The 27,899-nt window shown below is 42.6% G+C and overlaps 1 protein-coding gene across 2 annotated transcripts; it reads left to right on the top strand.

Moving 5' to 3' along the window:
* The first annotated feature begins 793 nt into the window (after positions 1–793).
* On the top strand, positions 794–27,860 carry srpx (sushi-repeat containing protein X-linked). Of its 2 annotated transcripts, XM_039014576.1 has the most exons (10): positions 794–944; positions 6,167–6,223; positions 7,660–7,854; positions 13,657–13,833; positions 15,924–16,050; positions 19,384–19,502; positions 19,800–19,979; positions 25,523–25,656; positions 26,647–26,768; positions 26,883–27,860. In XM_039014576.1, exons 1-10 carry the CDS (start codon positions 851–853, stop codon positions 27,061–27,063), a joined length of 1,386 nt encoding a protein of 461 aa, XP_038870504.1. In that variant the 5' UTR covers positions 794–850; the 3' UTR covers positions 27,064–27,860. The 2 variants fall into 2 exon arrangements, with proteins under 2 accessions (XP_038870504.1, XP_038870505.1); XM_039014577.1 differs by lacking the exon at positions 6,167–6,223.
* Positions 27,861–27,899: the final 39 nt, after the last annotated feature.

Raw genomic sequence — 27,899 nt, forward strand, 5'->3', positions numbered from 1 at the left:
ATGTGGAGACTCGCCCCTAAAGAGACCAGAGAGGAGAACTGGCAGGCAGGCAGCCTAAGCTGTGTGTGAGTGTGAGAGCGCATGAGCATGTGTGTGTGTGTGTGGTGGTGGAGAGTCTTTCATCAGCTGCATACTTTCTCTCACCACTCATGTGCTCATGTCTGTGTGAGATCTCTTTCTGTGTGTGAGTGGACGTGTTTAACTATACTTGTGGGGACCAGAAGAATAGTAAACAAACTAAATTTGACTAACTGGGGACATTTTGTTAGTCCCCACGAGGTCAAATTCTATTTCTAGGGGTTTAGGGTTAAGGTTAGAATTAGTGTTAGGATTATAATTAGGGTTAGTTTGGGGGTTAGGAGCTAGGGTTAGGGTAAGAGTATAGGTTAGGTAAAATAGGATTTTGAATGAGACTGAATTGTGTGTGTGTGTGTGTGTGTGTGTGTGTGTGTGTGTGTGTGTGTGTGTGTGTGTGTGTGTGTGTGTGTCCAGCAATGTTGTATCACTTTGGTGTTTGAGATGCCTTTATTTGGTTGTGCTTTTAGATGTTTTCTTGGGGAATGTATTTCCCCAGCAGCTTTGGCAAGTGGCAACTAGACCTAAATGCGTAAGCTATTGTATGAAAACAAAGTCACTTTGTTGCAGGTTAAAATGTCTACTATAATTTGTTAGAGTTGTTTGCAGTGTTTAGTTCAGTGTTGCTGCACTTAGCTGTGACGCGTGCGCGCGCGCCCTGGCTCATGCCAGATTCGATTAGGATCCTGGTGGAGTATCCTCTCGTGTTTCTGGAGCAGGAGGCGGGTCTTTGGAAAGTTGGAATGCCTTGGAAGTTTTCCTGTACTTTACAAAGATGTTGAAGAGTGTCCCGCGCGTGAATATGGACACCTGGCTGGTAGTGTCCCTGTTCGTGTTTGTCCAGCTCTTCTTCAGTTTAGCCTATGAAGGTAAGGAATTGCAAATATTTATCCATCCTGCGGATCAGAGGGATTTAGTTAACCCACTAGTGTCCAAATGGACACCGTACATTTAATTGACATTTCTCAAATAAATGTAACGTTTTTAGATATTTGCATAACATAGTTAGTGGTTGTTGCAATTTGTTCTGTTATTACGCATTCATTATCGATTAGTCTATATCCCACCGCTACTTTTTGTGAGCCACATTTTATGTTTACGTGGAGGGTGAGGCTAGGGTAAAAGGGGGAATGCAGTGCGCATCTGGGGGACGTCTCCCGCAGAATTCATGAGAGACACTAAAGCCAGCATTCTGTACATGGTGCCTTAGTTTACCTTCGTGCTATAGCTTGTAAAAAACATTTATTAATTAAGTCATTTGTTCAAGTTATTTTGCCATGCAAAGTAAGTGCGCTATCCCACTGGGCACAGACGTCAATTCAACGTAGCTATTCCACGTTGGTTCAACGTAATTTCATTAAAATGTCGTGGAAACAACATAGATTCAACCAGTGTGTCCAGTGGGTAATGAGTTTAACAGTTGTACATTCGTTTAACAAGGGGATATGTAAGTTAAACGTGCCAACATGTAACTAATCTTTACCTAGCTAATGGTCTATGATTTCATTCAACATAGTGGCGAATCACATCGAAGTTGTCAATAGCCTAGATAATTCCACGTCTCCAGTAAATATTTCCCGACTACAGTCCACCCCAGTGTGACCGGCATTGGAGCTCAGTGCTCTGCAATCAGAGCCCATAGCTCCGGGATGTCGGAACCGTCACAGGCCACAAGCCACACAAGGGCTCCTGTGTTCGGACTAACTGCACATTTGCTCGGCCTGCCTCCTCCCATTTCCTAGCTTTCCTAGACCCGCAGATCTGTGGAGTCAGTGTCTGTCCAGTCCTGGGTGGTTTTGTTTAATAAGATTGCAGGGTCTCTTTGGAGGGTGGCAGGGTCTCTTTGGAGGGTGACAGGATGACTATCAGTTGAATGGAACCGTGAACAGGCCATACCATTGATTTAAAAGTAGACATGGTGGGATAGAGAGACCATTATAGTTGTTTTATTTTGTGCTGGTTGATTGATATGATTCCATGTGGTGTTCTCTCATCTTAGCTTGGTTACACAAAGTCACACACACATATATGCAAGCACTTACACACACACATTGAGAGATAGTTTTCCAGATGGATGAGTGCCAACAGGGCAGGGACAGTATCCTGCAGAGGAACATTCACTGAAGAGTAATGAGAAGCTGAAATAAGTTCAAGACGGGATGGGACTGTATAATAGTTTGGATGCGTGTGTGTTTATCATGGAGTGTATGTGTATGTCCGAATCAAGGTTAGAGATGTAAGGTGTGTCAGAGAGAGAGATTGTGTGTGTGGGGGGGGGGTGCTTGAGGGTGTGTGAGGGTGTTGATTTGGAGATGTATGTGTCTTGTCCAGTGGCGGCGCGGCTCACCACTTCTGTCTGAGAAACAGGCTGAAACATGGGCATACGCTACTGGAGTTAGATTTACACTGACAGGGTAAACACAGCGTGTCAAACTGATGCTTATAGCTGGAGGTGAGTCTGTGTGCTTGTGAGTGTGTGTGTGTTTATGGGGGTTGATTTAACAGGGGTCTTTGTATTTATTTGGGGGTTGTTAGTTAGACTGTTTATGTGGTGTAATTTGTGTGTGTGTGTGTGTGTGTGTGTGTGTGTGTGTGTGTGTGTGTGTGTGTGTGTGTGTGTGTGTGTGTGTGTGTGTGTGGTGTGTGTGTGTGTGTGTGTGTGTGTGTGTTAAAGCGAGTTGAGAAGGGGGGGATGGTTTGGGTTTTAAGTAGCCTTAGTAACCTCTCTTTGCTTTGGTGTTATACAGTGCTTTGAGGTGTCTACTGAGAGACAGGCTGAGTCTTGATGTTACTTTACGTGCATTGAGGTGTCTGTTCTGAGAGGCTGAGTGTTGATGTTACTTTACGTGCATTGAGGTGTCTGTACTGAGAGGCTGAGTGTTGATGTTACTTTACGTGCATTGAGGTGTCTGTACTGAGAGGCTGAGTGTTGATGTTACCTCCAGGGCATATGAAGGTGGGTGGTAACTGGCATGGGAAGGGTTTGATGGTTGGTTCTCTCCGGAACTCTGTATGTTTCTGTCTCGGCTGCTGTCTCAAAAAACAAGATGGTTGCCGCTGTCTCCTTTGTCCCCCTCCTATTTTCTCTGTCAACACAAGCAAACACTCACACAGACACACGTACACACTCAGTGACGCCTTCTCCTTTATTGCTCGCTCAGCATGCATTTCTACTTACAGTGAAACCCAGTCATAATGACTCTATGAATCATTCATTTTTTACGAATGGACTGCTGTGCTGTTGGTCTATGGTAGGTGAGTGACCTTGTATGTATTGTTAATTGTCAGAAAGCTCAAACATGCCGTCTTAACACAGCGTGATGTAACCATGGGAATTCTCTAAGCCTGCCAGCTTACTAATACCACTGGAGTAGCAGTAATAATGGTTCTTCTCATTTTCCATGGTGAGAGAGAAAGCGAGTCAGTGATTGATGCGTTAAGAAAGGTGTCGTGAGCATGTGATGTTGGAGAGAACACTAGTTAAGAGTGGTTGGTTTAGGAAGCGACCTATTAAAGGGAAGTTGTGCACAGAGGCAGTGAGAAAGAGATGGTCATATCACTTCACTGTCTTTAGTCTGTGTTTCTTATGCCCAGATGAAATAACAGATGCCTGTACTGCCTGTTCAGTTCTCCTCCTGGCATGTTTCTACATTAACCCTGTCATTGATTCCTATTACTCGCAGCTCAGCTGAATAAAGCTGACTGGAACCTCAGTTTGTGTTCCCTCTGGCCCTGTTGTTCTCATTGAGCTTGGCAGGAGAGCCTCTCTCTCGCTCTCTCTGTTTTATCAAAACCGTGTTCTCTCTGACGTCTTCCCACCCTCTGAGGAGTCATTTTCACTGTGAGAGGAGAAGAGAAAAGAAGAGGGAGACTGTTAGCGATGCTGTCTGATTCCAAACCTCAGTTGCACTGACAGAAAGACTGTTGGGACTGGGACCATGTTTATGTGGATGAATGACAGCTTCTAGGTTTTCGCTCTCTTTGTTATTGAAAACTCTGGATCTGGCCTTCATTCACACACTGATGTTAAGCAAATAAGAAATAAGTAATAGAAGGAAACTTTATACTGCCAAGTTGAGTGTCAACTTCTCAGCATATCAGCTTTTATTCAAGACTGGCTCAATTTGATGATGTGGATGAGATCGTTTCAAGTTAATCATAGTGTTATTTTATCCCTGGCTGTTCTGGAGCTTTGAGTGGAAAAGGAACAGTACTGCGGTATTCTAAGATCCCTCTAAGATCCCTTAGGAAAGGAGAGAGACAAGTCTATAATAATGTGTTATGCCCTCTGCTGCAGATTGCTGGATGGGATGTGAGTGTCAGTCTAACTGGCTGCCTTCGTCTCTAAGGATGTGCGTGTGGAGAAGATGGACTAGCTCTGTCTCTGGGAAATATCCCCTGCTATAGGCTATGAGGCTCTCTGCTGGTATGGTGTATGTCAGTAGAGCCCCCTAGGATTCAATTTATTACAGAATAACAAAACCAAAAAATGAGAGCAGAACTTTAGTTGTTGTAGCAGGATAGTAATCTGTAGAAGAGTCTCGATAGAGACAGAACGGAAGGCCTACGTGTGTGTGTGTGTTAGATTTATTCTGTTGTCTGTTGTCTATTATGGCTCCATAACCAAGCCCAGTAGAGATGTGTGGTAAGTTCTCCATGTGCACTCTGGTGTTGGGCCATATAGCGGTCGTACTATGTAACCTCCCTGTAGGCAGTGAATTGTCTGCAAGCTTGTTATAGAACTGATCTGAAGCAGCGGCACACACCTGTGATTAGTTTCCCAGATATGTCTGTTTCCCTCTGATTAGACTTCCTTGGCTGTGTGCCCGTGAGTTTTCCCCTCAGCCAGCCAAATCAGATTCAGGGTCTGTATAAGGATGTGCTCAGTAGCAGTGTGATCTGACTGCTAAAACCGCAGTGCGCGTTAGACATTTGGCTGACGTGTATGTACGCCCGCCGGGCTGGGAGTGTGTAGCTGTAGCAGGAGTGAAAGACTTCTCTGTCTGTTTTGTCCTTCATGGATCCTGAACAGAGAACACATTCACACTGGGTTGGAGTCCACAACATCCTCCTCTGGTAGCGATTGGGCGTATCTGAGCTCGCTCCTCACTCCTCTCTCCCATTTACACCCCTTTCCTTCCCTCACCCATTCTCTCTCCCGCTCCCTTCACTATTCCCCTCACCTTTTTCTCTCTCCCTCATGTCACTCCTCCTTTATCTTGCGTTGTGCATTGAAAGGTTATGTATCATTTTGAAGCAGAAGGTTCTAGATCATGCAGTAATTTTGCTGTGACAGCGAAGCATTGTCTGCCAGACAAGCAACGTCCCAATACTCATATCTGCTTTCCTTTTGACAACTGATACCAAATATCTTGACAGATGAAAGCAATAAGCCAGATTTCTATTGGAAGGCCATTCTTTTTCTAGCTCTCTCATATTAGTGACCAAGAAGGAGAGAAGGAAAGGAAACCAATATTGGAGCACTAGTCACATATCACAGTAAGTATGTTGGTGACCTCACAACAAGACCCCGAGTCACATTTCAGCAAGAACAAACAGGAGAAAACATTTTGGAATGGAGAAAAGGTTTAGGTAGTTACTCCTCTGTTTCAAAATGTTTCCTTCAGTTTCATACTTACTGAATGTGACCCCAGTGTGAGGTTGCCATTGCACCACTGGTTTTAGAACAAGGTTGCAGTAAAAGTGATTAATTGTGCCAAACCAGCTGGGGAGAAAGGCTCCCTTGGGGTTCTTCTTCTCTGCATGTGTTAAAGAGATTTCTCTCATTCCTCTTTGGAGGAATAGTTTAGCAACGTTTTCCAACAGTGATAATCTTGATTTAATAATGACCTCTTGCAAAACACCAGTAAAGTCTAACCCAAATCTTTTGTTGAAGGATTAGGCCTACATCATGTTTTGAAACGTTGATAAACCCTTTCAATCAAATGTATTTATAAAGCCCTTTTTACATCAGCAGATGTCACAAAGTGCTATACAGAAACCAATGCGGCCCTACTCTTATCTTGAATGCAGCCTTGCTCTCTCCCTGCCTTGGTCACTAGCTACTTTCTTCTCCCTCTTACTTTCCCAGGGTCGGGACACTATGGCTATGGAGATGATGAAGATGCATATGCTCGTAGAAACGGAGGTGAATGCTTTGACCAAGCTCTGCTGCCGCACGCACGCTTTTACACACTCTGGCACTCGCTTTCAACATGCAGGAAAGTTTAAGGTTGAAATAAGCCTCTTAAACTCAAAGCATTGACTTCACTTTTTATCAACATTGAAAACATTTATTTTATTTGAATAGTCAATCAAAGTTAGCTGTGTGTCTTTCACTTCAATGTGATGTACACAACTATGTTATTTTCTTCTCCACAAGATAGCGATATGCTTCATCCCATGTTTTACAAACTGACACAATTATGTCAAACTAACTTTCAACTTTACTTTGAAGTCAGTTAGACATGGAATTTTACCCTCTGGGCCAAACCAAACTCCTGGACTATTTCTCTTCTGTAGAGACTCAAATATAGTATTGTGTTCTCTTACTCAATGACAGTGGAGACTTGAGATACAGCCAACACACACACACACACACACACACACACACACACACACACACACACACACACACACACACACACACGAATGGTCCAGCTCCTGTCCAGCTGGTGTGTGTTTGAGAGTGTGTGTTTGAGAGAGTGTGTGTGTGTGCGTGTGTGCTTACAAGAAAGTGTGTGTGTGTTCTGAGCCAGTGGGAAATAGACTGCAGATTTTATTTCCCTGGAATACAAACCTGCTGGCCCCTCAAACTTGGCATTCCCAAAAGGAATCTTTAGGCAAGCGTTTGAGGGATGGATAGAGCCGTCCAACTGCTAGAGGAAAGTTGGAGGCAACTTTAGTGTTCTTCTGACACATCTTTATCCCTCATGCTGTAAATCAGATCTAGATCATCATCCACTTCAGCCTCCATTCTGAAGGTTATATTTATTAATATTTCAATTGATGGGGTTTAGTAGCTCTAATCAACAGTATGATTGAGTGATCTCGTTTAAATCCACTGGATCAAAGTGATCAAAGACGGACACACACACACACACACATACATACACACACACACACTCAAACTATTTCCCTTACTCTCAACCTCTATCTTTTCTTTACTCAAGCCAGTACGTCTTATTGTCAGTATGGATTATGGTAAGTGACAAAGCCATTGTATGGATGGGTTTACACTAGCACTCCAGATTTTATCTCTTTAGTCTTCTGTAAACACTGTGTCCTGTGGTAAATCAGTATGGATTATGTATGTTGCTATGGGTAACTCACTGCCTGACTTACACTCACAGCCTCTCTTCATTTTAGCAATAAGGTGAGAAAACACATGGATGTCCAAAACACTGCTAAATACCCCCCGGCCCCCAATAGTTAATTTACATTGCGGCACAAACAGACAATGTCTATCTCTATCCTTTATAGATAGATGTCTGTCCAGCATCTGAACCAGAAGGACTTTTATTTCAATCTTTTATGTGAATGGTATAACTCTCCCTCTTATTCCCCACCCAACCCCATTTTTAGGGACCCCTTGGTGCGCGCCCATCAAGGTGAAGCATGGCGACGTGAGTTGTCGGAGTCCTGGGGGGCAGTATTATAAGAACGTGATGGGATCGCGCTGTAAGATCCGCTGTAAGAGGGGTTACGAGATGCAGCAGGGACACCCAGAGGTGGTGTGTATGGCCAGCAAACACTGGTCAGGAAACTACGCCTGCAGGGGTGAGACCGCCACACACACACACACAAACTCGCACACCTGGCCTACTGGCGAGACCCAAAATCACTGGACACACACCTTTACACCAAACATACAGTACCAGTCAAAAGTTTGGACACACCTACTCATTCAAGGGTTTTTCTTTATTTTTAAATTGTTTTACATTGTAGAAATAACATATATGGAATCATGTAGTAACCAAAAAAGTGTTTAACAAATCTAAATATATTTGAGATTTGAGATTTTTCAAAGTAGCCAACCTTTGCCTTGATGACAGCTTTTGCACACTCTTGGCATTCTCTCAACCAACTTCACCTGGAATGATTTTCCAACAGTCTCGAAGGAGTTCCCACATATTCTGAGCACTTGTTGGCTGCTTTTCCTTCACTCTGCGGGCCAACTCATCCCAACTCATCAGTTTTGGGACACTGTAAAGTCCATGGAGAATAAGATCACCTCCTCCCAACTGCCCACTGCACTGAGGCTAGGAAACACTGTCACTACCGATAAATCCGATAAATTCATGATAATCGAATGGTTACCCCTACCCTGGCCAACAGTTCTGCACCCCCCGCAGAAACTTGCCCAAGCCCCGACCGCTGCTTCTCCTTCACCCAAATCCAGACAGCTGATGTTCTGAAAGAGCTGCAAAATCTGGACCCCTACAAATAAACTGGGCTAGACAATCTGGACCCTCTCTTTCTAAAATTATCCGTGGCAATTGTTGCAACCCCTTTTACTAGCTTGTTCAACCTCTCTTTCGTATCATCTGAGATCCCTAAAGATTGGAAAGCTGCTGCGTTCATCCCCCTCTTCAAAGGGGGAGACACTCTAGACCCAAACTCTTATAGACCTATATCCATCCTGCCCTGCCTTGCTAAAGTTTTCGAAAGCCAAGTTAACAAACAGATCACCAACCGTTTTGAATCCCACCGTACCTTCTCCGCTATGCAATCTGGTTTTCGAGCTGGTCATGGGTGCACCTCAGCCACCCTCAAGGTCCTAAACGATATCATAACCGCCATCGATAAAAAATAGTACTGTGCAGCCGTCTTCATCGACCTGGCCAAGGCTTTCGACTCTGTCAATCACCACATTCTTATCGGCAGACTCAATAGCCTTGGTTTCTCAAATGACTGCCTTGCCTGGTTCACCAACTACTTCTCAGATAGAGTTCAGTGTGTCAAATCGGAGGGCCTGTTGTCTGGACCTCTGGCGGGCTCTATGGGGGTGCCACAGGGTTCAATTCTCTGGCCGACTCTTTTCTCTGTATATAGCAATGATGTCGCTCTTGCTGCTGGTAATTCTCTGTTCCACCTCTACGCAGATGACACCATTCTGTATACTGCTGGCCCTTCTTTGGACACTGTGTTAACCTCTTTAGGGTACGTGAGATGTTAGCGTCCCACCTCTTCAACAGCCAGTGAAACTGCAGGGGGCCAAATACAGAAATACTCATTATAAAAATTCAGAAAACAAAACATATTTTACATAGGTTTAAAGATTAACTTCTTGTGAATCCAACCACGGTGTCAGATTTAAAAAATGCTTTACGGCGAAAGCATACCTTACGATTATTTGAGAACATAGCCCAGCAGACAAATCATTACAAACAGTAACCAGCCAAGTAGAAGAGTTACACAAGTCAGAAATAGAGATAAAATTAATCCCTTACCTTTGATGATCTTCATATGGGTGCACTCAGAAGACATTCATTTACTCAATAAATGTTCCTTTTGTTCAATAAAGTCTCTTTATATCCAAAAACCTCCGTTTTGTTCGCGCTTTTTCTTCAGTAATCCACAGGCTCAAACGCAGTCAAAACAGGCAGACAAAAAATCCAAATTGTATCAGTACAGTTCATAGAACCATGTCGATCGATGTTTATATTCAATCCTTAGGTTGTTATTAGCCTAAATAATCGATAATATTTCAACCCATATACTAACGTCGTCAATATAAAAGGTAAGCAAGAAAGGCACTCTCTCGGGTCGTGTGCATGAAAAATCTCTGTGACACGGCAGGTCCACTCATTCAGACTGCTCTTATTCCCTAATTTTTCAGAATACAAGCCTGAAACAATTTCTAAAGACTGTTGACATCTAGTGGAAAGCATGGGAACTGCAATTTGAGTCCTAAGTCAATGGATACTGTAATGGCATTGAATAGAAAACAAACAAAACAAAAAAAATCTCAGGTTTTCGCCTGTCAAATCAGTTCTGTTATACTCACAGACACTATTTTAACAGTTTTGGAAACTTTATTTTACCAGTTATATGCATATCATATCTTCTGGGCCCGAGTAGCAGGCAGTTTAATTTGGGCATGCTTTTCATCCAAAATTCCGAATGCTGCCCTCTACCCTAGAGAAGTTAACAAACCTCCAGACGAGCTTCAATGCCATACAACTCTCCTTCCGTGGCCTCCAACTGCTCTTAAACGCAAGTAAAACTAAATGCATGCTCTTCAACCAATCACTGCCCGCACCCGCCCACCCGACTAGCATCACTACACTGGACGGTTCTGACTTAAAATATGTGGACAACTACAAATACCTAGGTGTCTGGTTAGACTGTAAACTCTCCTTCCAGACGCACATTAAGCATCTCCAATCGAAAATTAAATCTAGAATCGGCTTCCTATTTCGCAACAAAGCCTCCTTCACTCATGCTGCCTAACATACCCTCGTAAAACTGACTATCCTACTGATCCTTGACTATGGCGATGTCATTTACAAAATAGCCTCCGACACTCTCTACTCAGCAAATTAGATGTAGTCTATCACAGTGCCATCCGTTTTGTCACCAAAGCCCCATATACTACCCACCACTGCAACCTCTATGCTCTCGTTGGTTGGCCCTCACTTCATGTTCGTCGCCAAACCCACTGGCTCCAGGTCATCTATAAGTCTTTGCTAAGCCCGTCTTATCTCAGCTCACTGCTCCAGCAGGTATATTTCACTGGTCATCCCCAAAGCCAACTCCTCCTTTGGCCGCCTTTCCTTCCAGTTCTCTGCTGCCAATGACTGGAACAAATTGCAAAAATCACTGAAGCTGGAGACTTACATCTCCCTCACTAACTTTAAGCATGAGCTGTCAGAGCAGCTTACCGATCACTGCACCTGTACACAGCCCATCTGTAAATAGCCCACCCAACTACCTCATCCCCATAGTGTTATTTATTTTTGCTCTTTTGCACACCAGTATCAATACTTGTACATCATCATCTGCACATTTATCACTCCAGTGTTAATGCTAAATTGTAATTATTTCGCCACTATGGCCTATTTATTGCCTTACCTCCCTAATCTTACTACATTTGCACACACTGTATATAGATTTTTCTGTTGTGTTATAGACTGTACGTTTGTTTATCCCATGTGTAACTCTGTGTTGTTGTTTTTGTCGCACTGCTTTATCTTGGCCAGTTGTAAATGAGAACTTGTTCTCAACTGGCATAGCTGGTTAAGTAAAGGTGAATAAATAAAAAAATCCCAAACCTTCTCAATTGGGTTGAGGTCGGGTGATTGTGGAGGCCAGGTCATCTGATGCAGCACTCCATCACTCTCCTTCTTGGTCAAATAGTCCTTATACAGCCTGGAGGTGTGTTTTTGGGTCATTGTCCTGTTTAAAAACAAATGATAGTCCCACTATGCGCAAACCAGATGGGATGGCGTATTGCTGCAGAGTGCTGTGGTAGCCATGCTGGTTCATTGTGCCTTGAATTCTAAATAAATCACAGACAGCGTCATCAGCAAAGCATTCCCACAACATCCCACCTCCTCCTCCATGCTTCACTTTGGGAACCACACATGCGGAGATCAAGCCTTCACCTAATCTGTATCTCACAAAGACATGGCACTCAAATTTGGACTCATCAGACCAAAGGACAGATTTCCACAGGTTTAATGTCCATTGCTTGTGTTTCTTGGCCCAAGCAAGTCTCTTCTTTTTATTGGTGTCCTTTAGTAGTGGTTTCTTGCAGCAATTCAACCTTGAAGGCCTGATTCACACAGTCTCCTCTGAACAGTTGATGTTGAGATGTGTCTGTTACTTGAACTCTGTGAAGCATTTATTTGGGCTGCAATTTCTGAGGCTGGTAACTCTAATGAACTTGTCCACTGCAGCAGAGGTAACTCTGGGTCTTCCTTTCCTGTGGCGGTCCTCATGAGAGCCAGTTTCATCATAGCGCTTGATGGTTTTTGCGACTGCACTTGAAGAAACTTTCAAAGTTCTTGATGTGTTCAGTATTGACTGACCTGTCTTAAGATAGGTGTCCCTAAACTGGAATGGTTGTTGTTAACATGCGCTAATGTGACTAGAATGACATTGTAAGTGTCGTGGATAATCGTCTCAGAAATATAACACTCTTACAAGAACTTGTAAAATCAATATAGGCTTTTAATATAACATATCACAAGCCGTGTCAGTCCGCGGAAAGACCAACTTCCATAAGCACTGGCTCTGTTCTTATACACACATAGCACATGAGTTCATTACATACTTTAATTAAATTACTTCTCCTAGGTCATCTGCCACTATTATCCTTCATTTCAGGCTTCCTTCTTGTTTACGCCCAATAACGCCTGTATCCGCTCTTGATTAGATTATAATGGTGGCAGGACCCTCTTGTCTCCTAAAATTAATATATGTCTATCTTACCCTAAGCACTTATGGCCTTTACCCTAAGCACTTATGGCCTTTCCTCTCTATTTAATCTTCATAATGGTGTCCTGCTCTTTCCATAAATGCACTTTAAAGCACGTATGGCTTCGGCCATTTTACTATCTGTTTTATCTTTGGTTTCCTGTTTTTACCAGAATGACAAATGCACTCACTTGTTGCCTTCTCCTCCTATATTCTAATGTACACTTCTATGTCTGTCCCTAAATGTATCATTCACTCCCACATAAGTAACAGCCAACTTTTCAGGACATACAGTAGACATGTCTTATATTGGCAGAAAGCTTACATTCTTGTTAATCTAACTGCACTGTCCAATTTACAGTAGCTATTACAGTGAAAAAAGACCATGCTATTGTTTGAGGAGAGTGCAAAACAACAAAACGCTTTTATCATGGCAACTGGTTTGATACATTCACCTCAGAAGGTAAATAATGTACTTACATTCAATAATCTTGCTCTGATTTGTCATCCTGAGGGTCCCAGAGATAAAAGGTAGCATAGTTTTGTTTGATAAAATAAATTTTTATATTCAAATGTAAGAACTGGGTTCTACAGTTTGAACCCCTGCCGTCTCTGGCCCCACCCCGCCCGGCCATCTAGATGTGAAAGTTGAAAAAGAGGCTGCGATCCCTGCTTATTTGAGCTGTTCTTGCCATAATATGGACTTGGTCTTCCACTAATTAATTCCACAAATTAACTTTTAACAAGGCACACCTGTTCATTTAAATGCATTCCAGGTGACTACCTCATGAAGCTGGTTGAGAGAATGCCCAAGAGTGTGCAAAGGTGTCATCAAGGCAAAGAGTGGCTACTTTGAAGAATCTCAAGTATAAAATATATTTTGGATTTTGTTTAACACTTTTTTGGTTACTACATGATTCCATATGTGTTATTTTATTGTTATGATGTCATCACTGTTTTTCTACAATGTAGAAATGTAGTACAAATAAAGAAAAACCCTTAAGAGTAGGTGTGTCTAAACTTTTGACTGGTACTGTATGTAACCACTGAAGATAGACACAACCAATAGAATCATTGTCAGATTCATCAGCTACCTGCTAATCATACACCCTGTTTGTGAAAATACATTTATGGACTTGATTTGTGTTTCCCTGTCAGAGATCCGGTGTCCTAAGCTACAGATGCCTGCTAACGGTGGCTATAAGTGTTCAGACGGATCCTACTTTAACTCCCGCTGTGAGTTCTTCTGCTCCCTTGGATATACTCTGAAGGGGTCCAAGACTGTCACCTGCCAGTACCACAAGACCTGGACCTCAGGGGAGAGTGCCTGCATAGGTGAGTCAGAGAGTGCTTGTGTGCATGTGGATGTGTGTGTATTTACCGATGTACAGTATGTGTATGGCATTTGTGTGTGTGGTGTTTGTCTGTAGCTGTCAAATCAAATCAAATTGTATTTGTCACATGTGCCGAATACAACAGGTGTAGACCTTACAGTGAAATGCTTACAAGCCCTTAACCAACAATGCAGTTAAAAAAAGAAAAAAATAACAAATAATGAAAGAGCAACAATAAAATAATAGTAACGAGGCTATATACAGGGGGTACCGGTACAGAGTCCATGTGTGGGGGCACTGGTTAGTCGAGGTAATTGAGGTAATATGTACAGTCGTGGCCAAAAGTTTTGAGAATGACACAAATATACATTTTCACAAAGTCTGCTGCCTCAGTTTGTGTGATGGCAATTTGCATATACTCCAGAATGTTATGAAGAGTGATCAGATGAATTGCAATTAATTGCAAAGTCCCTCTTTGCCATGCAAATTAACTGAATCCACAAAACACATTTCCACTGCATTTCAGCCCTGCCACAACAAAAGGACCAGCTGACATCATGTCAGTGATTCTCTCATTAACACAGGTGTGAGTGTTGACAAGGACAAGGCTGGAGATCACTCTGTCATGCTGATTGAGTTCGAATAACAGACTGGAAGCTTCAAAAGGAGGGTGGTGCTTGGAATCATTGTTCTTCCTCTGTCAACCATGGTTACCTGCAAGGAAACACGTTCCGTCATCTTTGCTTTGCACAAAAAGAGCTTCACAGGCAAGGATATTGCTGCCAGTAAGATTGCACCTAAATCAACCATTTATCGGATCATCAAGAACTTCAAGGAGAGCGGTTCAATTGTTGTGAAGAAGGCTTCAGGGCGCCCAAGAAAGTCCAGCAAGCGCCAGAACCGTCTCCTGAAGTTGATTCAGCTGCGGGATCGGGGCACCACCAGCACAGAGCTTGCTCAGGAATGGCAGCAGGCAGGTGTGAGTGCATCTGCACGCACAGTGGGGCAAAGACTTTTGGAGGATGGCCTGGTGTCAAGAAGGGCAGCAAAGAAGCCACTTCTCTCCAGGAAAAACATCGGGGACAGACTGATATTCTGCAAAAGGTACAGGGATTGGACTCCCAACCTGCTCAATGACCTTGACTAACCGGTGCCCCCGCACATTGACTCTGTACCGCTACCCCCCGTATATAGCCTCGCTACTGTTATTTTACTGCTGCTCTATAATGAATTGTTGTTTGAATTTTTTACTTAAGACTTATTTTTCTTAAAACTGCGTTGTTGGTTAAGAGCTTGTAAGTTATCATTTCACTGTAAGGTCTACTACACCTGTTGTATTCGGCGCATGTGACAAATACAGTTATATTTGATTTGTAAGCAGGAATCAGGAGGATAGAGTTATGGTCAGATTTTCCAAATGGAGGGTGAGCTTTGTATGCGTCTCTGTGTGGAGTAAAGGTGGTCTAGAGTTTATTCCCTCTGGTTGCACATGTAACATGCTGGTAGAATTTAAGTTTCCCTACTTTAAAGTTCCCGGCCACTGAGAGTGCCGACCTCTGGATGAGCATTTTCTTGTTTGATATGGCCTTATACGGGTCGTTGAGTGCGGTCTTAGTGCCAGCATCGATTTGTGGTGGTAAATAGAGAGCTACAAAAAATATAGATGAAAACTCTCTTGGTAAATAGTGTTGTCTACGTTTTATCATGAGATACTCTACCTCAGGTGAGCAAAACCTTGAGACTTCATTAATATTAGATTTTGTGCACCAGCTGTTATTGACAAATAGACACAGACCGCCACCACTTGTCTTACCAAAGGCAGCTGTTCTATCTTGCCGATGCACGGAAAACCCAGCCAGCTGTTATCAATGTCGTCTTTCAGCCACGACTCAGTGAAACAGCACTCCATCACAGGAGCTTCTCTAGTCTAAAATCACCCCAATTACACAGACAGGACATAACATAACACAACATAACATGACAGAACAGGGAAAAGCACTTTTTTTCTCTGTCTTCCTGTTTCTCTTCCCTCCACATCTGCTGACCTTTTTAACCACTCTTTCCCCCCTCTCCTCTCTCCTTCTCTGGTAGATGTGGATGCCCCAGTAATAAAGTGTCCTAACCTGAAGGACAAGACGGCAGAGCCTGGCAAGCTCACTGCCAGGGTGACCTGGGACACACCGGAGGGCAAGGACACGGCCGATGGCATCCTCACTGAGTCAGTCTGACCCCTGATCCTTAACCCCTAACTCCACTGAACCTTCATTTATAACCTGTAGTGGTAGTTAGGCTTGGGCTGTATACCATGTATTAGAGGTCGACCGATTATGATTTTTCAACGCCGATACCGATTATTGGAGGACCAAAAAAGCCGATACCGATTAATCGGACGATTAAAAAAAAAATATATATATATATATTTGTAATAATGACAATTACAACAATACTGAATGAACACTTTTATTTTCATTCAATATAATACATAAATAAAATCAATTTAGTCTCAAATAAATAATGAAACATGTTTAATTTGGTTTAAATAATGCAAAAACACAGTGTTGGAGAAGAAAGTAGGTGCCATGTAAAAAAAGCTAACGTTTAAGTTCCTTGCTCAGAACATGAGAACATATGAAAGCTGGTGGTTCATTTTAACATGAGTCTTCAATATTCCCAGTTAAGAAGTTTTAGGTTGTAGTTATTATAGGAATGTATAGGACTATTTCTCTCTATACCATTTGTATTTTATATACCTTTGACTATTGGATGTTCTTATAGGCACTATAGTATTGCCAGCCTAATCTCGGGAGTTGATAGGCTTGAAGTCATAAACAGCGCTGTGCTTCAAGCATTGCGAAGTGCTGCTGGCAAACGCAGGAAAGTGCTGTTTGAATGAATGCTTACGAGCCTGCTGCTGCCTACCACTGCGCAGTCAGACTGCTCTATCAAATATCAAATCATAGACTTAATTATAATATAATAAACACATAGAAATATGAGCCTTAGGTCATTAATATGGTCAAATCCGGAAACTATCATTTTGAAAACAAAACGTTTATCAGTGAAATACGGAACCGTTCCGTATTTTATCGAACGGGTGGCAACTCTAAGTCTAAATATTGCTGTTACATTGCACAACCTTCAATGTTATGTCATAATTATGTACAATTCTGGCAAATTAATTACGGTCTTTGTTAGGAAGAAATGGTCTTCACACAGTTCGCAACGAGCCAGGCGGCCCAAACTGCTGCATATACCCTGACTCTGCTTACACTGAAAGCAAGAGAAGTGACACAATTTCCCTAGTTAATATTGCCTGCTAAACATTTTTTTTTTAAACTAAATATGCAGGTTTAAAAATATATACTTGTGTATTGGTTTTAAGAAAGTCATTGATGTTTATGGTTAGGTACATTGGTGCTACGATTTTGCTTTTTCGCGAATGCACTTTTGTTAAATCATCACCCGTTTGGCAAAGTAGGCTGTGATTTGATGATAAATTAACAGGCACCGCATTGATTATATGCAACGCAGGACAAGCTAGTTAAACTAGTAATATCATCAACCATGTGTAATTAACTAGTGATTAGGTTAAGATTGATTGTTTTTTATAAGATACGTTTTATGCTAGTGTAGCGTGGTTTGTTCTGCGTTGTGTACTTTTAAGTAGGACACTGCCACAACTGGAGGTCTGCTGGTTGGATTATTTTTATTTGCCCTGCACACGAAGAGACAACACACAATATTTTGGCCCTTGGCGCAGTCACAGCTCTCAGGCACCTTGCTATGCCGAAGGTCAGGCAAAAGAGAGCTCCAAAAATAAATAACAGGTGCTGCGTGCACACATTCAGTGCACAACAGCACACCATACAATACAAGTAAAATGATATAGAACATAATTCGGACAAAATAAAAGACATACCTGCACACGAAGAGACAACACACAATATTTTAGCCCTTGGCGCAGTCACAGCTCTCAGGCACCTGCGCGAGAACATAGAAACTCACTCAAACACCGTCCCAAGTACTCACAAGTTACAATAGGTACCCTAGTTAGCGAGCTTTGTGAAACTTGTTAACATAAATCTTTATATTGTCCACATTGTAACGAACTTATGGTTGCATAACAGCACATTGTGTAACATTTACCACGGTTTTATATTAAACAATTTCGGAGCCAAGGACAACATACCTTGCTATGCCGAAGGTCAGGCAAAAGAGAACAATAAGGGGGTACGGAAATACAGATAACCCGCGATGGGCCAAACCAAAATATACAAAACTTTTACAATCACGTGTATGTACAATATTGATATGAAAAAGTGTTTGTACACCAAAACCTACATTAGCTATTCAGCTGTAATTAAATTTAAAAAACACACTGAATTATTATTATTAACATCCCCTCTTGACCTGGCCTATTTGAATTGGTCCTTATGTGCAACTTGGTGCATAATCTAGGGGAACAACATCACACTGCTACACTAGCTAGATACTTACCTTGGCTCCTTGCTGCACTTGCGTAACATGTGGTCAGCCTGCCACGCAGTCTCCTCGTGGATTGCAATGTAATCGGCCATAATCGGCGTATAAAAATGCAGATTACCGATTTGTTATAAACTTGAAATTGGCACAAATTAATCAGCCATGCAGATTAATCGGTCAACCTCTACCGTGTATATACCGTATACCGGGATATTTGGAAATAGCCACAGGATGTTTTTTCAATACCGTTTAAACTATTTATACGAAGTTTTTGTATACATTTTAATATTTGTAGTTCTTTATTTTACCTGTCACATATTTTTTCTTACCGGTAGTCCCCAGTCACGTGGTGTTTGTTTACAATCACACAACAACAAGAGACTTGTGAGTCACTCACTGTTGTGCAGCACACGTCTAGTTACAGTATGGAATTCACAACTAAATGTTTGCCAGCTAGATATTTTATAGCTATTAATTATACTGTCTAAAATGTGCTAAATGTTCTACAGTTGTGTATTTGGTTTGCTAATTTAGTAGCTAGTTCGCTATCTAGCTAAGTGGTTAGCTTGTTCCAAAAATCAAGCTTAGCTTAGTAACAGTAGAGAACCCCCTCCTGGATCAAGAGCCTTGCTGTCTAATATTTGTTTTGTGCGTGCAGCAAACTGTAAGTAGCTTTTTGAGTTACTTGTATAACTTTATGAGCTGGGACGTCTGTCCTGAAAATAATTTAGATCAGAGGCTGTATAAAATATTTGCGAAAAACTTGTTAGCATTTAGTTTGCATTCTCTATGAGATTTTACATGTACTTGTTAGCATGGCTAACCTTAGGATTACAGAGGCTGTGGGTTTAGAAAACAGCTCCCCTTGTGTTCAGTGCTGGCATTACCGAATATCACGGTATAGCACAAGGTTGGAATGAAGGTATGACCATCTGGATACCGCCCAAGTCTAGTGGCAGTAGTAGCAGTAATAGTAGTAGTCATGGTAGCAGTAGTAGTAGGGTAAGTCTTTAGTTAGGCGTCAGTACTATTGACACAGTGTAGTATTTGACTGAGGCTGTGTTTACAGTGTGATCCTGAAAGGGAAGCCTCCTGGACACTTCCCTGAGGGGCTCCATAAGATGTCCTACACCGTCTATGACCGCGCCGGGAACAAGGGCAGTTGCCGCTTCTCAGTCAGAGTACGAGGTGATCCCCCAACATTTTTACAGTGTTTCTAGTCAGACAGCAATGTTCTGACAACATTTGAAGGAACAATCACAGAACACTTACACATTTATGCCTCTTAGGCTGCTTTTACACAATCAGACAATTTTTATATTCCACTAATTGGTCTTTTGACCTATCACGTCAGATCTTTTCACATCAGACCTTTTTCAGAGGTGAAATGATTGGTCAAAATACAAAATTAGCGAAAAACAATCAGAATTGGGATGCATGAACACAGCCTTAGAGTGTGTGTCTGAATCTGTTTTGTGCCACCAGTGCGTCGCTGCAGCCCCATCACCCCTCCAGAGAACGGCTATATGAAGTGTGACAGTGATGGAGATAACTACGGAGCCACCTGTGATTTCAAATGTACAGGAGGGTACGAACTCCAGGGCAGTGCTGCCAGGGTGTGCCAGTATGGACTCACCTGGTCAGGCACGGAAACCAACTGTGCAGGTACATATCTGTGCACACACACATGTATGTATACTCACACACATACACACATACTGTTCACATCACATAAGCACACCTCACAGACACACATACAGTACTTTACACTTCACATAAACCAATAGGGCTGGGAATTGCTAGGGACCTCCCGATATAATATCATCACGATACTTAGGTGTCGATACAATATGTATTGCGATTATCACGAATCTATATGTATTGCGATTCAATACTGTGATTATATTGCGATTCGATGTTCCAAACATATTGCTCACCATATGTCTACTGCAGAGGGACGAGAGAGCCATGAGAAAATGAGTTTTGATCAGACATGGAAATAAAAGTTCTGAAAAACAAATTGACTCCCTATTTAAAAAGAAGAATGAGAACATGCAGGCATATCAAACCAGCACAAAAATGATATTGTGATATTTTCAAAATGATACGATACATCGTCAAAAATAATATCCCGATATGTAACTATTGATTTTTTCCCCCCGTCACTATAAACCACACACACATACAGTTGAAGTCGGAAGTTTACATACACCTTAGCCAAATACATTTAAACTCAGTTTTTCACAATTCCTGACATTTAATCCTAGTACAAATTCCCTGTTTTAGGTCAGTTAGGATCACCACTTTATTTTAAAAATGTGACATGTCAGAATAATAGTAGAGAGAATGATTTATTTCAGGTTTTATTTCTTTCATCACATTCCCAGTGGGTCAGAAGTTTACATACACTCAATTAGTATTTGGTATCATTGCCATTGAATTGTTTAACTTGGGTCAAACGTTTCGGTTAGCCTTCCACAAGCTTCCCACAATAATTTGGGTGAATTTTGGCCCATTCCTCCTGACAGAGCTGGTGTAACTGAATCAGGTTTGTAGGCCTCGTTGCTCCCACACACTTTTTCAGTTCTGCCCACAAATGTTCTATAGGATTGAGGTCAGGGCTTTGTCATGGCCACTCCAATACCTTGACTTTGTTGTCCTTAAGCCATTTTGCCACAACTTTGGAAGTATGCTTGTGGTCATTGTCCATTTAGAAGACCCATTTGCGACCAAGCTTTAACTTCCTGACTGATGCCTTGAGATGTTGCTTCAATATATCCACATAATTTTCCTCCCTCATGATGTCATCTATTTTGTGAAGTGCACCAGTTCCTCCTGCAGCAAAGCACCCCCACAACATGACATTTGTCCAAAAGTACGATCTTTGTCCCCATGTGCAGTTGCAAACTGTACTCTGGCTTTTCTATGGCGGTTTTGGAGCAGCGGCTTCTTCCTTGCTGAGCAGCCTTTCAGGTTAAGTCGATATAGGACTCGTTTTACTGTGGATATAGATACTTTTGTACCCGTTTCCTCCAGCATCTTCACAAGGTCCTTTGTTGTTGTTCTGGAATTGATTTGCACTTTTCGCACCAAAGTACGTTCATCTCTAGGAGACAGAACGTGTCTCCTTCCTGAGCGGTATGACGGCTGCATGGTCCCATGGTGTTTATACTTGCGTACTATTGTTTGTACAGATGAACGTGGTACCTTCAGGCGTTTGGAAATTGCTCCCAAGGATGAACCAGACTTGTGGAGGTCTACAATTTTTTTTATGAGGTCTTGGCTGATTTCTTTAGATTTTCCCATGATGTTATGCAAAGAGGCACTGAGTTTGAAGGTAGGCCTTGAAATACATCCACAGGTATACCTCCAATTGACTCAAATGATGTCAATTAGCCTAACAGAAGCTTCTAAAGCCATGACATACAGTGGGCTCCAAAATTACTGGCACCACTGACTGGCAATGCACAAACAATACTGAAACAAATATAAACAATATATTTATAGAGACAAACTCAAAATACCAACATGTGAAAAATACTGTACTTTATTAATGTTTCAATGGAACCCAACAAAATAATTTATTGATTTAATTAAAAATCAATCTTCCAAATCAAGGTTTCACAATTAATGGAACCCTTAAATATTATTGTAAATAACATCTACCAAAATTAAACCAGGAATTAAATTCCACTTATTTAAGTTTATCTAAGTGTTAAGGAACTATTTTGAGCCACTATATCACTTCCTTTTTCACGAGGGTATAAAAATGAGGTAACACACATGCAATATCCCTTTGTCATCCAACACCATGAAGAAAACAAAAGACCTGGCAGTTCAAAAGACACAGATGGTCGTAGACCTTCATAAATCTGGTAATGGCTACAAGAAGATCCACAAACGATTGAATATACCACTGAGCACTGTCAGGGCAATTATTAAAACATTCAAAAGATATGGAACAATTGAAAACCTCACGGGTAGAGGACGCAAATACATTTTGCCCCCCAGGATAGGGAGGAGGATCGTGAGAGAAGCAACAAAATCCCCAAGAATCACTGTGAAAGAATTGCAGGCCTTGGTGGCGTCTTTGGGTCACGAGGTTTAAAAAAGCACCATCAGATGCCACCTCCACAACCACAGGCTCTTTGGAAGGGTTGCCAGAAGAAAGCCCTTAATGACCCCAAGACACAGACGCAAGCGCTTGGAGTTTGCCAAACGTCATTTAAATTATGATTGGAAGAAGGTGCTCTGGTCAGATGAGACCAAAATGTTACGTTTTGGTCAGATCGGTCACATCGTTTTGGTCAGATCGGTCACATCGTTTTGGTCAGATCGGTCACATCGTTTTGGTCAGATCGGTCACATCGTTTTGGTCAGATCGGTCACATCGTTTTGGTCACATCGGCATGTTTGGCGTCGAAACAGAGATGCATACAAGGAGAGGCACCTCATACCCACGGTGAAACAGAGATGCATACAAGGAGAGGTACCTCATACCCACGGTGAAACAGAGATGCATACAAGGAGAGGTACCTCATACCCACGGTGAAACAGAGATGCATACAAGGAGAGGTACCTCATACCCACGGTGAAACAGAGATGCAGACAAGGAGAGGCACCTCATACCCACGGTGAAACAGAGATGCATACAAGGAGAGGCACCTCATACCCACGGTGAAACAGAGATGCAGACAAGGAGAGGCACCTCATACCCACGGTGAAACAGAGATGCATACAAGGAGAGGCACCTCATACCCACGGTGAAACAGAGATGCATACAAGGAGAGGCACCTCATACCCACGGTGAAACAGAGATGCATACAAGGAGAGGCACCTCATACTCACGGTGAAACAGAGATGCATACAAGGAGAGGCACCTCATACCCACGGTGAAACAGAGATGCATACAAGGAGAGGCACCTCATACCCACGGTGAAACAGAGATGCAGACAAGGAGAGGCACCTCATACCCACGGTGAAACAGAGATGCATACAAGGAGAGGCACCTCATACCCACGGTGAAACAGAGATGCATACAAGGAGAGGCACCTCATACCCACGGTGAAACAGAGATGCATACAAGGAGAGGCACCTCATACTCACGGTGAAACAGAGATGCATACAAGGAGAGGCACCTCATACCCACGGTGAAACAGAGATGCATACAAGGAGAGGCACCTCATACCCACGGTGAAACAGAGATGCATACAAGGAGAGGCACCTCATACTCACGGTGAAACAGAGATGCATACAAGGAGAGGCACCTCATACCCACGGTGAAACAGAGATGCAGACAAGGAGAGGCACCTCATACCCACGGTGAAACAGAGATGCAGACAAGGAGAGGCACCTCATACCCACGGTGAAACAGAGATGCATACAAGGAGAGGCACCTCATACCCACGGTGAAACAGAGATGCATACAAGGAGAGGCACCTCATACCCACGGTGAAACAGAGATGCATACAAGGAGAGGCACCTCATACTCACGGTGAAACAGAGATGCATACAAGGAGAGGCACCTCATACCCACGGTGAAACAGAGATGCATACAAGGAGAGGCACCTCATACCCACGGTGAAACAGAGATGCATACAAGGAGAGGCACCTCATACCCACGGTGAAACAGAGATGCATACAAGGAGAGGCACCTCATACCCACGGTGAAACAGAGATGCATACAAGGAGAGGCACCTCATACCCACGGTGAAACAGAGATGCATACAAGGAGAGGCACCTCATACCCACGGTGAAATATGGTGGTGGGTCAGTGATGTTTTGGGGCTGTTTTAATTCCAGAGGTCCAGAGGCACTGGTTAAGATTGATGGCATAATGAATTCCACCAAGTACCAGGCAATTTTGGCTGACAATCTGGTTGCCTCTGCCAGAAGGCTGGGACTTGACCGTATGTGGACTTTCCAACAAGACAATGACCCAAAACATACCTCAAGATCCACACAGAAATGGTTCTGTGACAACAAAATCAATGTTCTGCTATGGCCATCTCAGTCGCCGGACCTCAATCCAATCGAAAACCTGTGGGCTGAGTTGAAGAGGGCAGTTGATAAGCGCAAACCCAAGAATGTGAAGGATCTTGAAAGGATCTGCATAGAGGAATGGTCCAAAATCCCTTCAAATGTGTTCCTTAACCTTGTCAAACATTACAGGGAAAGACTCCATGCTGTTATCCTTGCCAGAGATGGTTGCACTAAGTACTAAATGAGGAGTGCCAATAATTATGAAACCTTGATTTTGGTGAAATGTATTTTGTATTAAATAATTGTATGATTTTGGTGGGTTCCATTGGAACATTAATAAAGTACAGTATTTCTCACATGTTGGTATTTTGAGTTTATCTCTATAATCATATTGTTCATATTTTTTTAAGTATTGTTTGTGCATTGCCAGTCAGGGGTGCCAGTAATTTTGGAGCCCACTGTATTTTTCTGGAATTTTCCAAGCTGTTTAAAGGCACAGTCAACTTAGTGTATGTAAACTTCTGACCCACTGGAATTGTGATACAGTGAATTATAAGTGAAATAATCTGTCTGTAAACAATTGTTGGAAAAATTACTTGTGTCATGCACAAAGTAGATGTCCTAACCCACTTGCCAAAACTATAGTTTGTTAACAAGAAATTTGTGGAGTGGTTGAAAAACAAGTTTTATTGACTCCAACATAAGTGTATGTAAACTTTTGACTTCAACTGTACATTACACATCCACCGTGCTGTGTGTTTAGCAGCATTGAAGTTGTGATCAGGGGTGCTGAGGGGTTCGCTGGAGGTGGAAACGGGGATGTCTCCCTCGGCCAGGATGGGCTGTCGATCGATCAGAGGCCCAGCAGATCAATACCGCCTGCTCTGACATCGACCAGCACTGTCTGTGACACATACTTAAGTGGATTATTGTCTAATAGAAGAGACAGTATTATACTGCTATCATATTATAAAATACAGTGACGCTCCATATAGCACTTCTGATATACGCTGTGGAAGGAACAAGTCACTCGCTACTATTGCTAGCAAACTTTATAACAACAAGACCAGCAAAGACAAGTAAAACAGAGCAATGAAATTAACATCATTTTGAGATTTTTTGGTCAATTGCAAATCAAGTTACATCATTTGCTTTCATAGAATATGATGATGTGATATGTTGCAATGATGTAGTGTTTTATTATGTCATAACATGTTATGTCACAGCTATGAACATCAACGTGGGGGTGCGTACAGCCTCAGGTCTGCTGGACCAGTTCTATGAGAAACGACGCCTCCTCATCATTTCTGCTCCCACAGCTGCCAATCATTACTACAGGTTCCAAATGACTAATCTGCAGGTGAGGGATGAGGGATGAGGGAGGGAGGATGAGGGAGGAGGGATGGAGGGATGAGGGAGGGAGGGAGAGAGATGGAGGGAGAGGGATGGATGGAGGGAGGGGGAGGGAGGGAGGGAGGGAGGGAGGGAGGGAGGGAGGGAGGGGGGGGAAAAAAGGCAGAGAGTGAGGAAAGAGAGAGACCGAGTGGGGGAGTAGGTCAAATTGTCTGTGGTTCTGCTGATGGGGTGTGTAGTTCCTCGGTTCCTGGTAAACAGAGAAAATGTCACCGCGCAGCATAAACAATGCCGGTGTGCTCTGTAAATTCAGGCTATTCTGGGTTTGGATGATTTTCTGCCTGTCAAAAGATATTAAAAGGGAGCAGCCTTTAAAAAGCCTGACCTTTTAAAGTGTCAGGAAAGAGGTGACTCTTGTCATACGCTGTGAGTCATTAAAACCTCACCTTTAAAGGTCCAATGCAGCCATTTTCATCTCATTATCAAATCCTTTATGGGAAACAATGAAGTACCTTACTGTGATTGTTTTCAATTAAGATGGTCTAAAAGAGCAATTATTAAAGCAAGAATAGTACTAGGACTGTCTGGGAGTGGTCTGAGTGGGGAGGGTAAAACTGGCTGTTAGCGAGAGGTTTGGAACTCTCTTTCTTATTGGTCTATTAACTAATTTACTGCCTGGTGATGTCAGCAAAACTCCATCTCACCAAAATAGGCTGACATTTCAGGCAGTTTTTTCAAACACCTCTTATACTAAAAGGGCATTTTCACAATTTCACAGTATTATTCCAACTTCATAGTGTGGAAATATATATAAAACACGGGATAATCACATTTTTGACTGCACTGGGCCTTTAACAGGCCAGGTGATGGATTCTGTGACATTTGTTGACATTACTTGAATTTGTATGCGAGTGCATTTTCATGTTCTGTGCTTGTGTGTACAATGCTATTTGTGTGTTTTTGGTGTGGTTATAATATAAATGTGTGTGTATTCCAGCATGCCCAGTGTGGTCTGGATCTCAGGCATGTGACGGTGATTGAGCTGGTTGGGATTTACCCGGCACAGATCGGCCGTATCAGCCACAGACTCATCCCCCCAGGGCTGGCTCTACAACTCAGGTACACACACACACACCGTCATCATCATTCATAACAAACCTATAACTCATTCTTCAGACCCACCATTGTGTGTTCAGCCTTGACCTGATGGAAGTGTTGATGTATGTTGCCTAGGTTACTGCTCCAGATCTCCCATAATAACTTCAACATGGTGATGATTGACAAGCAGGGGATGGACAAGGAGCGCTACACGTACCCCATCACATCAGCCCAGATCTTCACCACCATTGACACCTGGCAGGGACGCATGGATGAGATGGTGCTGCAGCAGGAGGCAGGCCACACCTGCCAGTAGTACACACCTCAACGACACCCCTCACTAACACCCCCACCCCAACACCATCTCCCCAAAAAAGCCCACTATTCCCAATTGTACTCCTCAACGCCCCCTATTTCCTTCACCCTATGGACAGTCCTTCTCACCCCCACAATATCCCTCCAAATCAATAATTAAACCCTACCGTTGCTCAATATTACTTCCTGAACCCGACTCCCATCCTCCAGTTCCCCATAGTAGACCACAGCTAGTTAACGTATCCCTCAATAAGTCATTGAACCCTCTATTTCCCACCAATGTGATGACTTTCAGTTGAAGTGCCTTTCTAATTGTAAGGAGACAGGGGGTTCAATAGTCACTACTAAGTAGGAATCATTAGTATCTGAATGTCTGATTGGAGTTTGTAGCTGTGGAGCATTGGGACCAGGCTAATTAGAATGGAAATATAACTCTCTTTCATCACTGCATCCTACAGCAGTTAGAGGTCCTGGGCGGAGTGGGTCATCACAATCATATTGATTCTTGTACTCGTCAGTCTTGTTTTTTTTTAAAGCTTGGACATTTTACTATTATTATGATGTTTTGTATAATAACTATTTTCTTTTTTTTTAGATATGAAACTGGAAAAATCCTTTAGCTGTTTTATATTTATGTTTCTCAATTCTGATAGCAGTGTTTTATTTAGGACATTAATAATAAGCACTCGGGAATGTGTGTGTGTGATGTAACAGGCAGTGATGCTGGTCCATCAGTACACTGCTGTTCGTTCCGTTTGATTTCACACAACCATGATTAAATAGCCCTCTTAAAAAGAGTGACCTCGTCCTTCTGTCATTACAGTTAGAACCAGAACT

This window comes from Salvelinus namaycush, chromosome 19, assembly GCF_016432855.1.
Source record: "Salvelinus namaycush isolate Seneca chromosome 19, SaNama_1.0, whole genome shotgun sequence".
NCBI classification, from domain to species: Eukaryota; Metazoa; Chordata; class Actinopteri; order Salmoniformes; family Salmonidae; genus Salvelinus; species Salvelinus namaycush.

Bases quoted from the DNA above. Each gene is read 5' to 3' on its own strand.
- srpx (XM_039014576.1), top strand. From the start codon at position 851: ATGTTGAAGAGTGTCCCGCGCGTGAATATGGACACCTGGCTGGTAGTG. The intron at 6,224-7,659 runs GTGAATGCTTTG...CCCCATTTTTAG, and splicing joins ATATGCTCGTAGAAACGGAG to GGACCCCTTGGTGCGCGCCC. The intron at 7,855-13,656 runs GTGAGACCGCCA...TTTCCCTGTCAG, and splicing joins AGGAAACTACGCCTGCAGGG to AGATCCGGTGTCCTAAGCTA.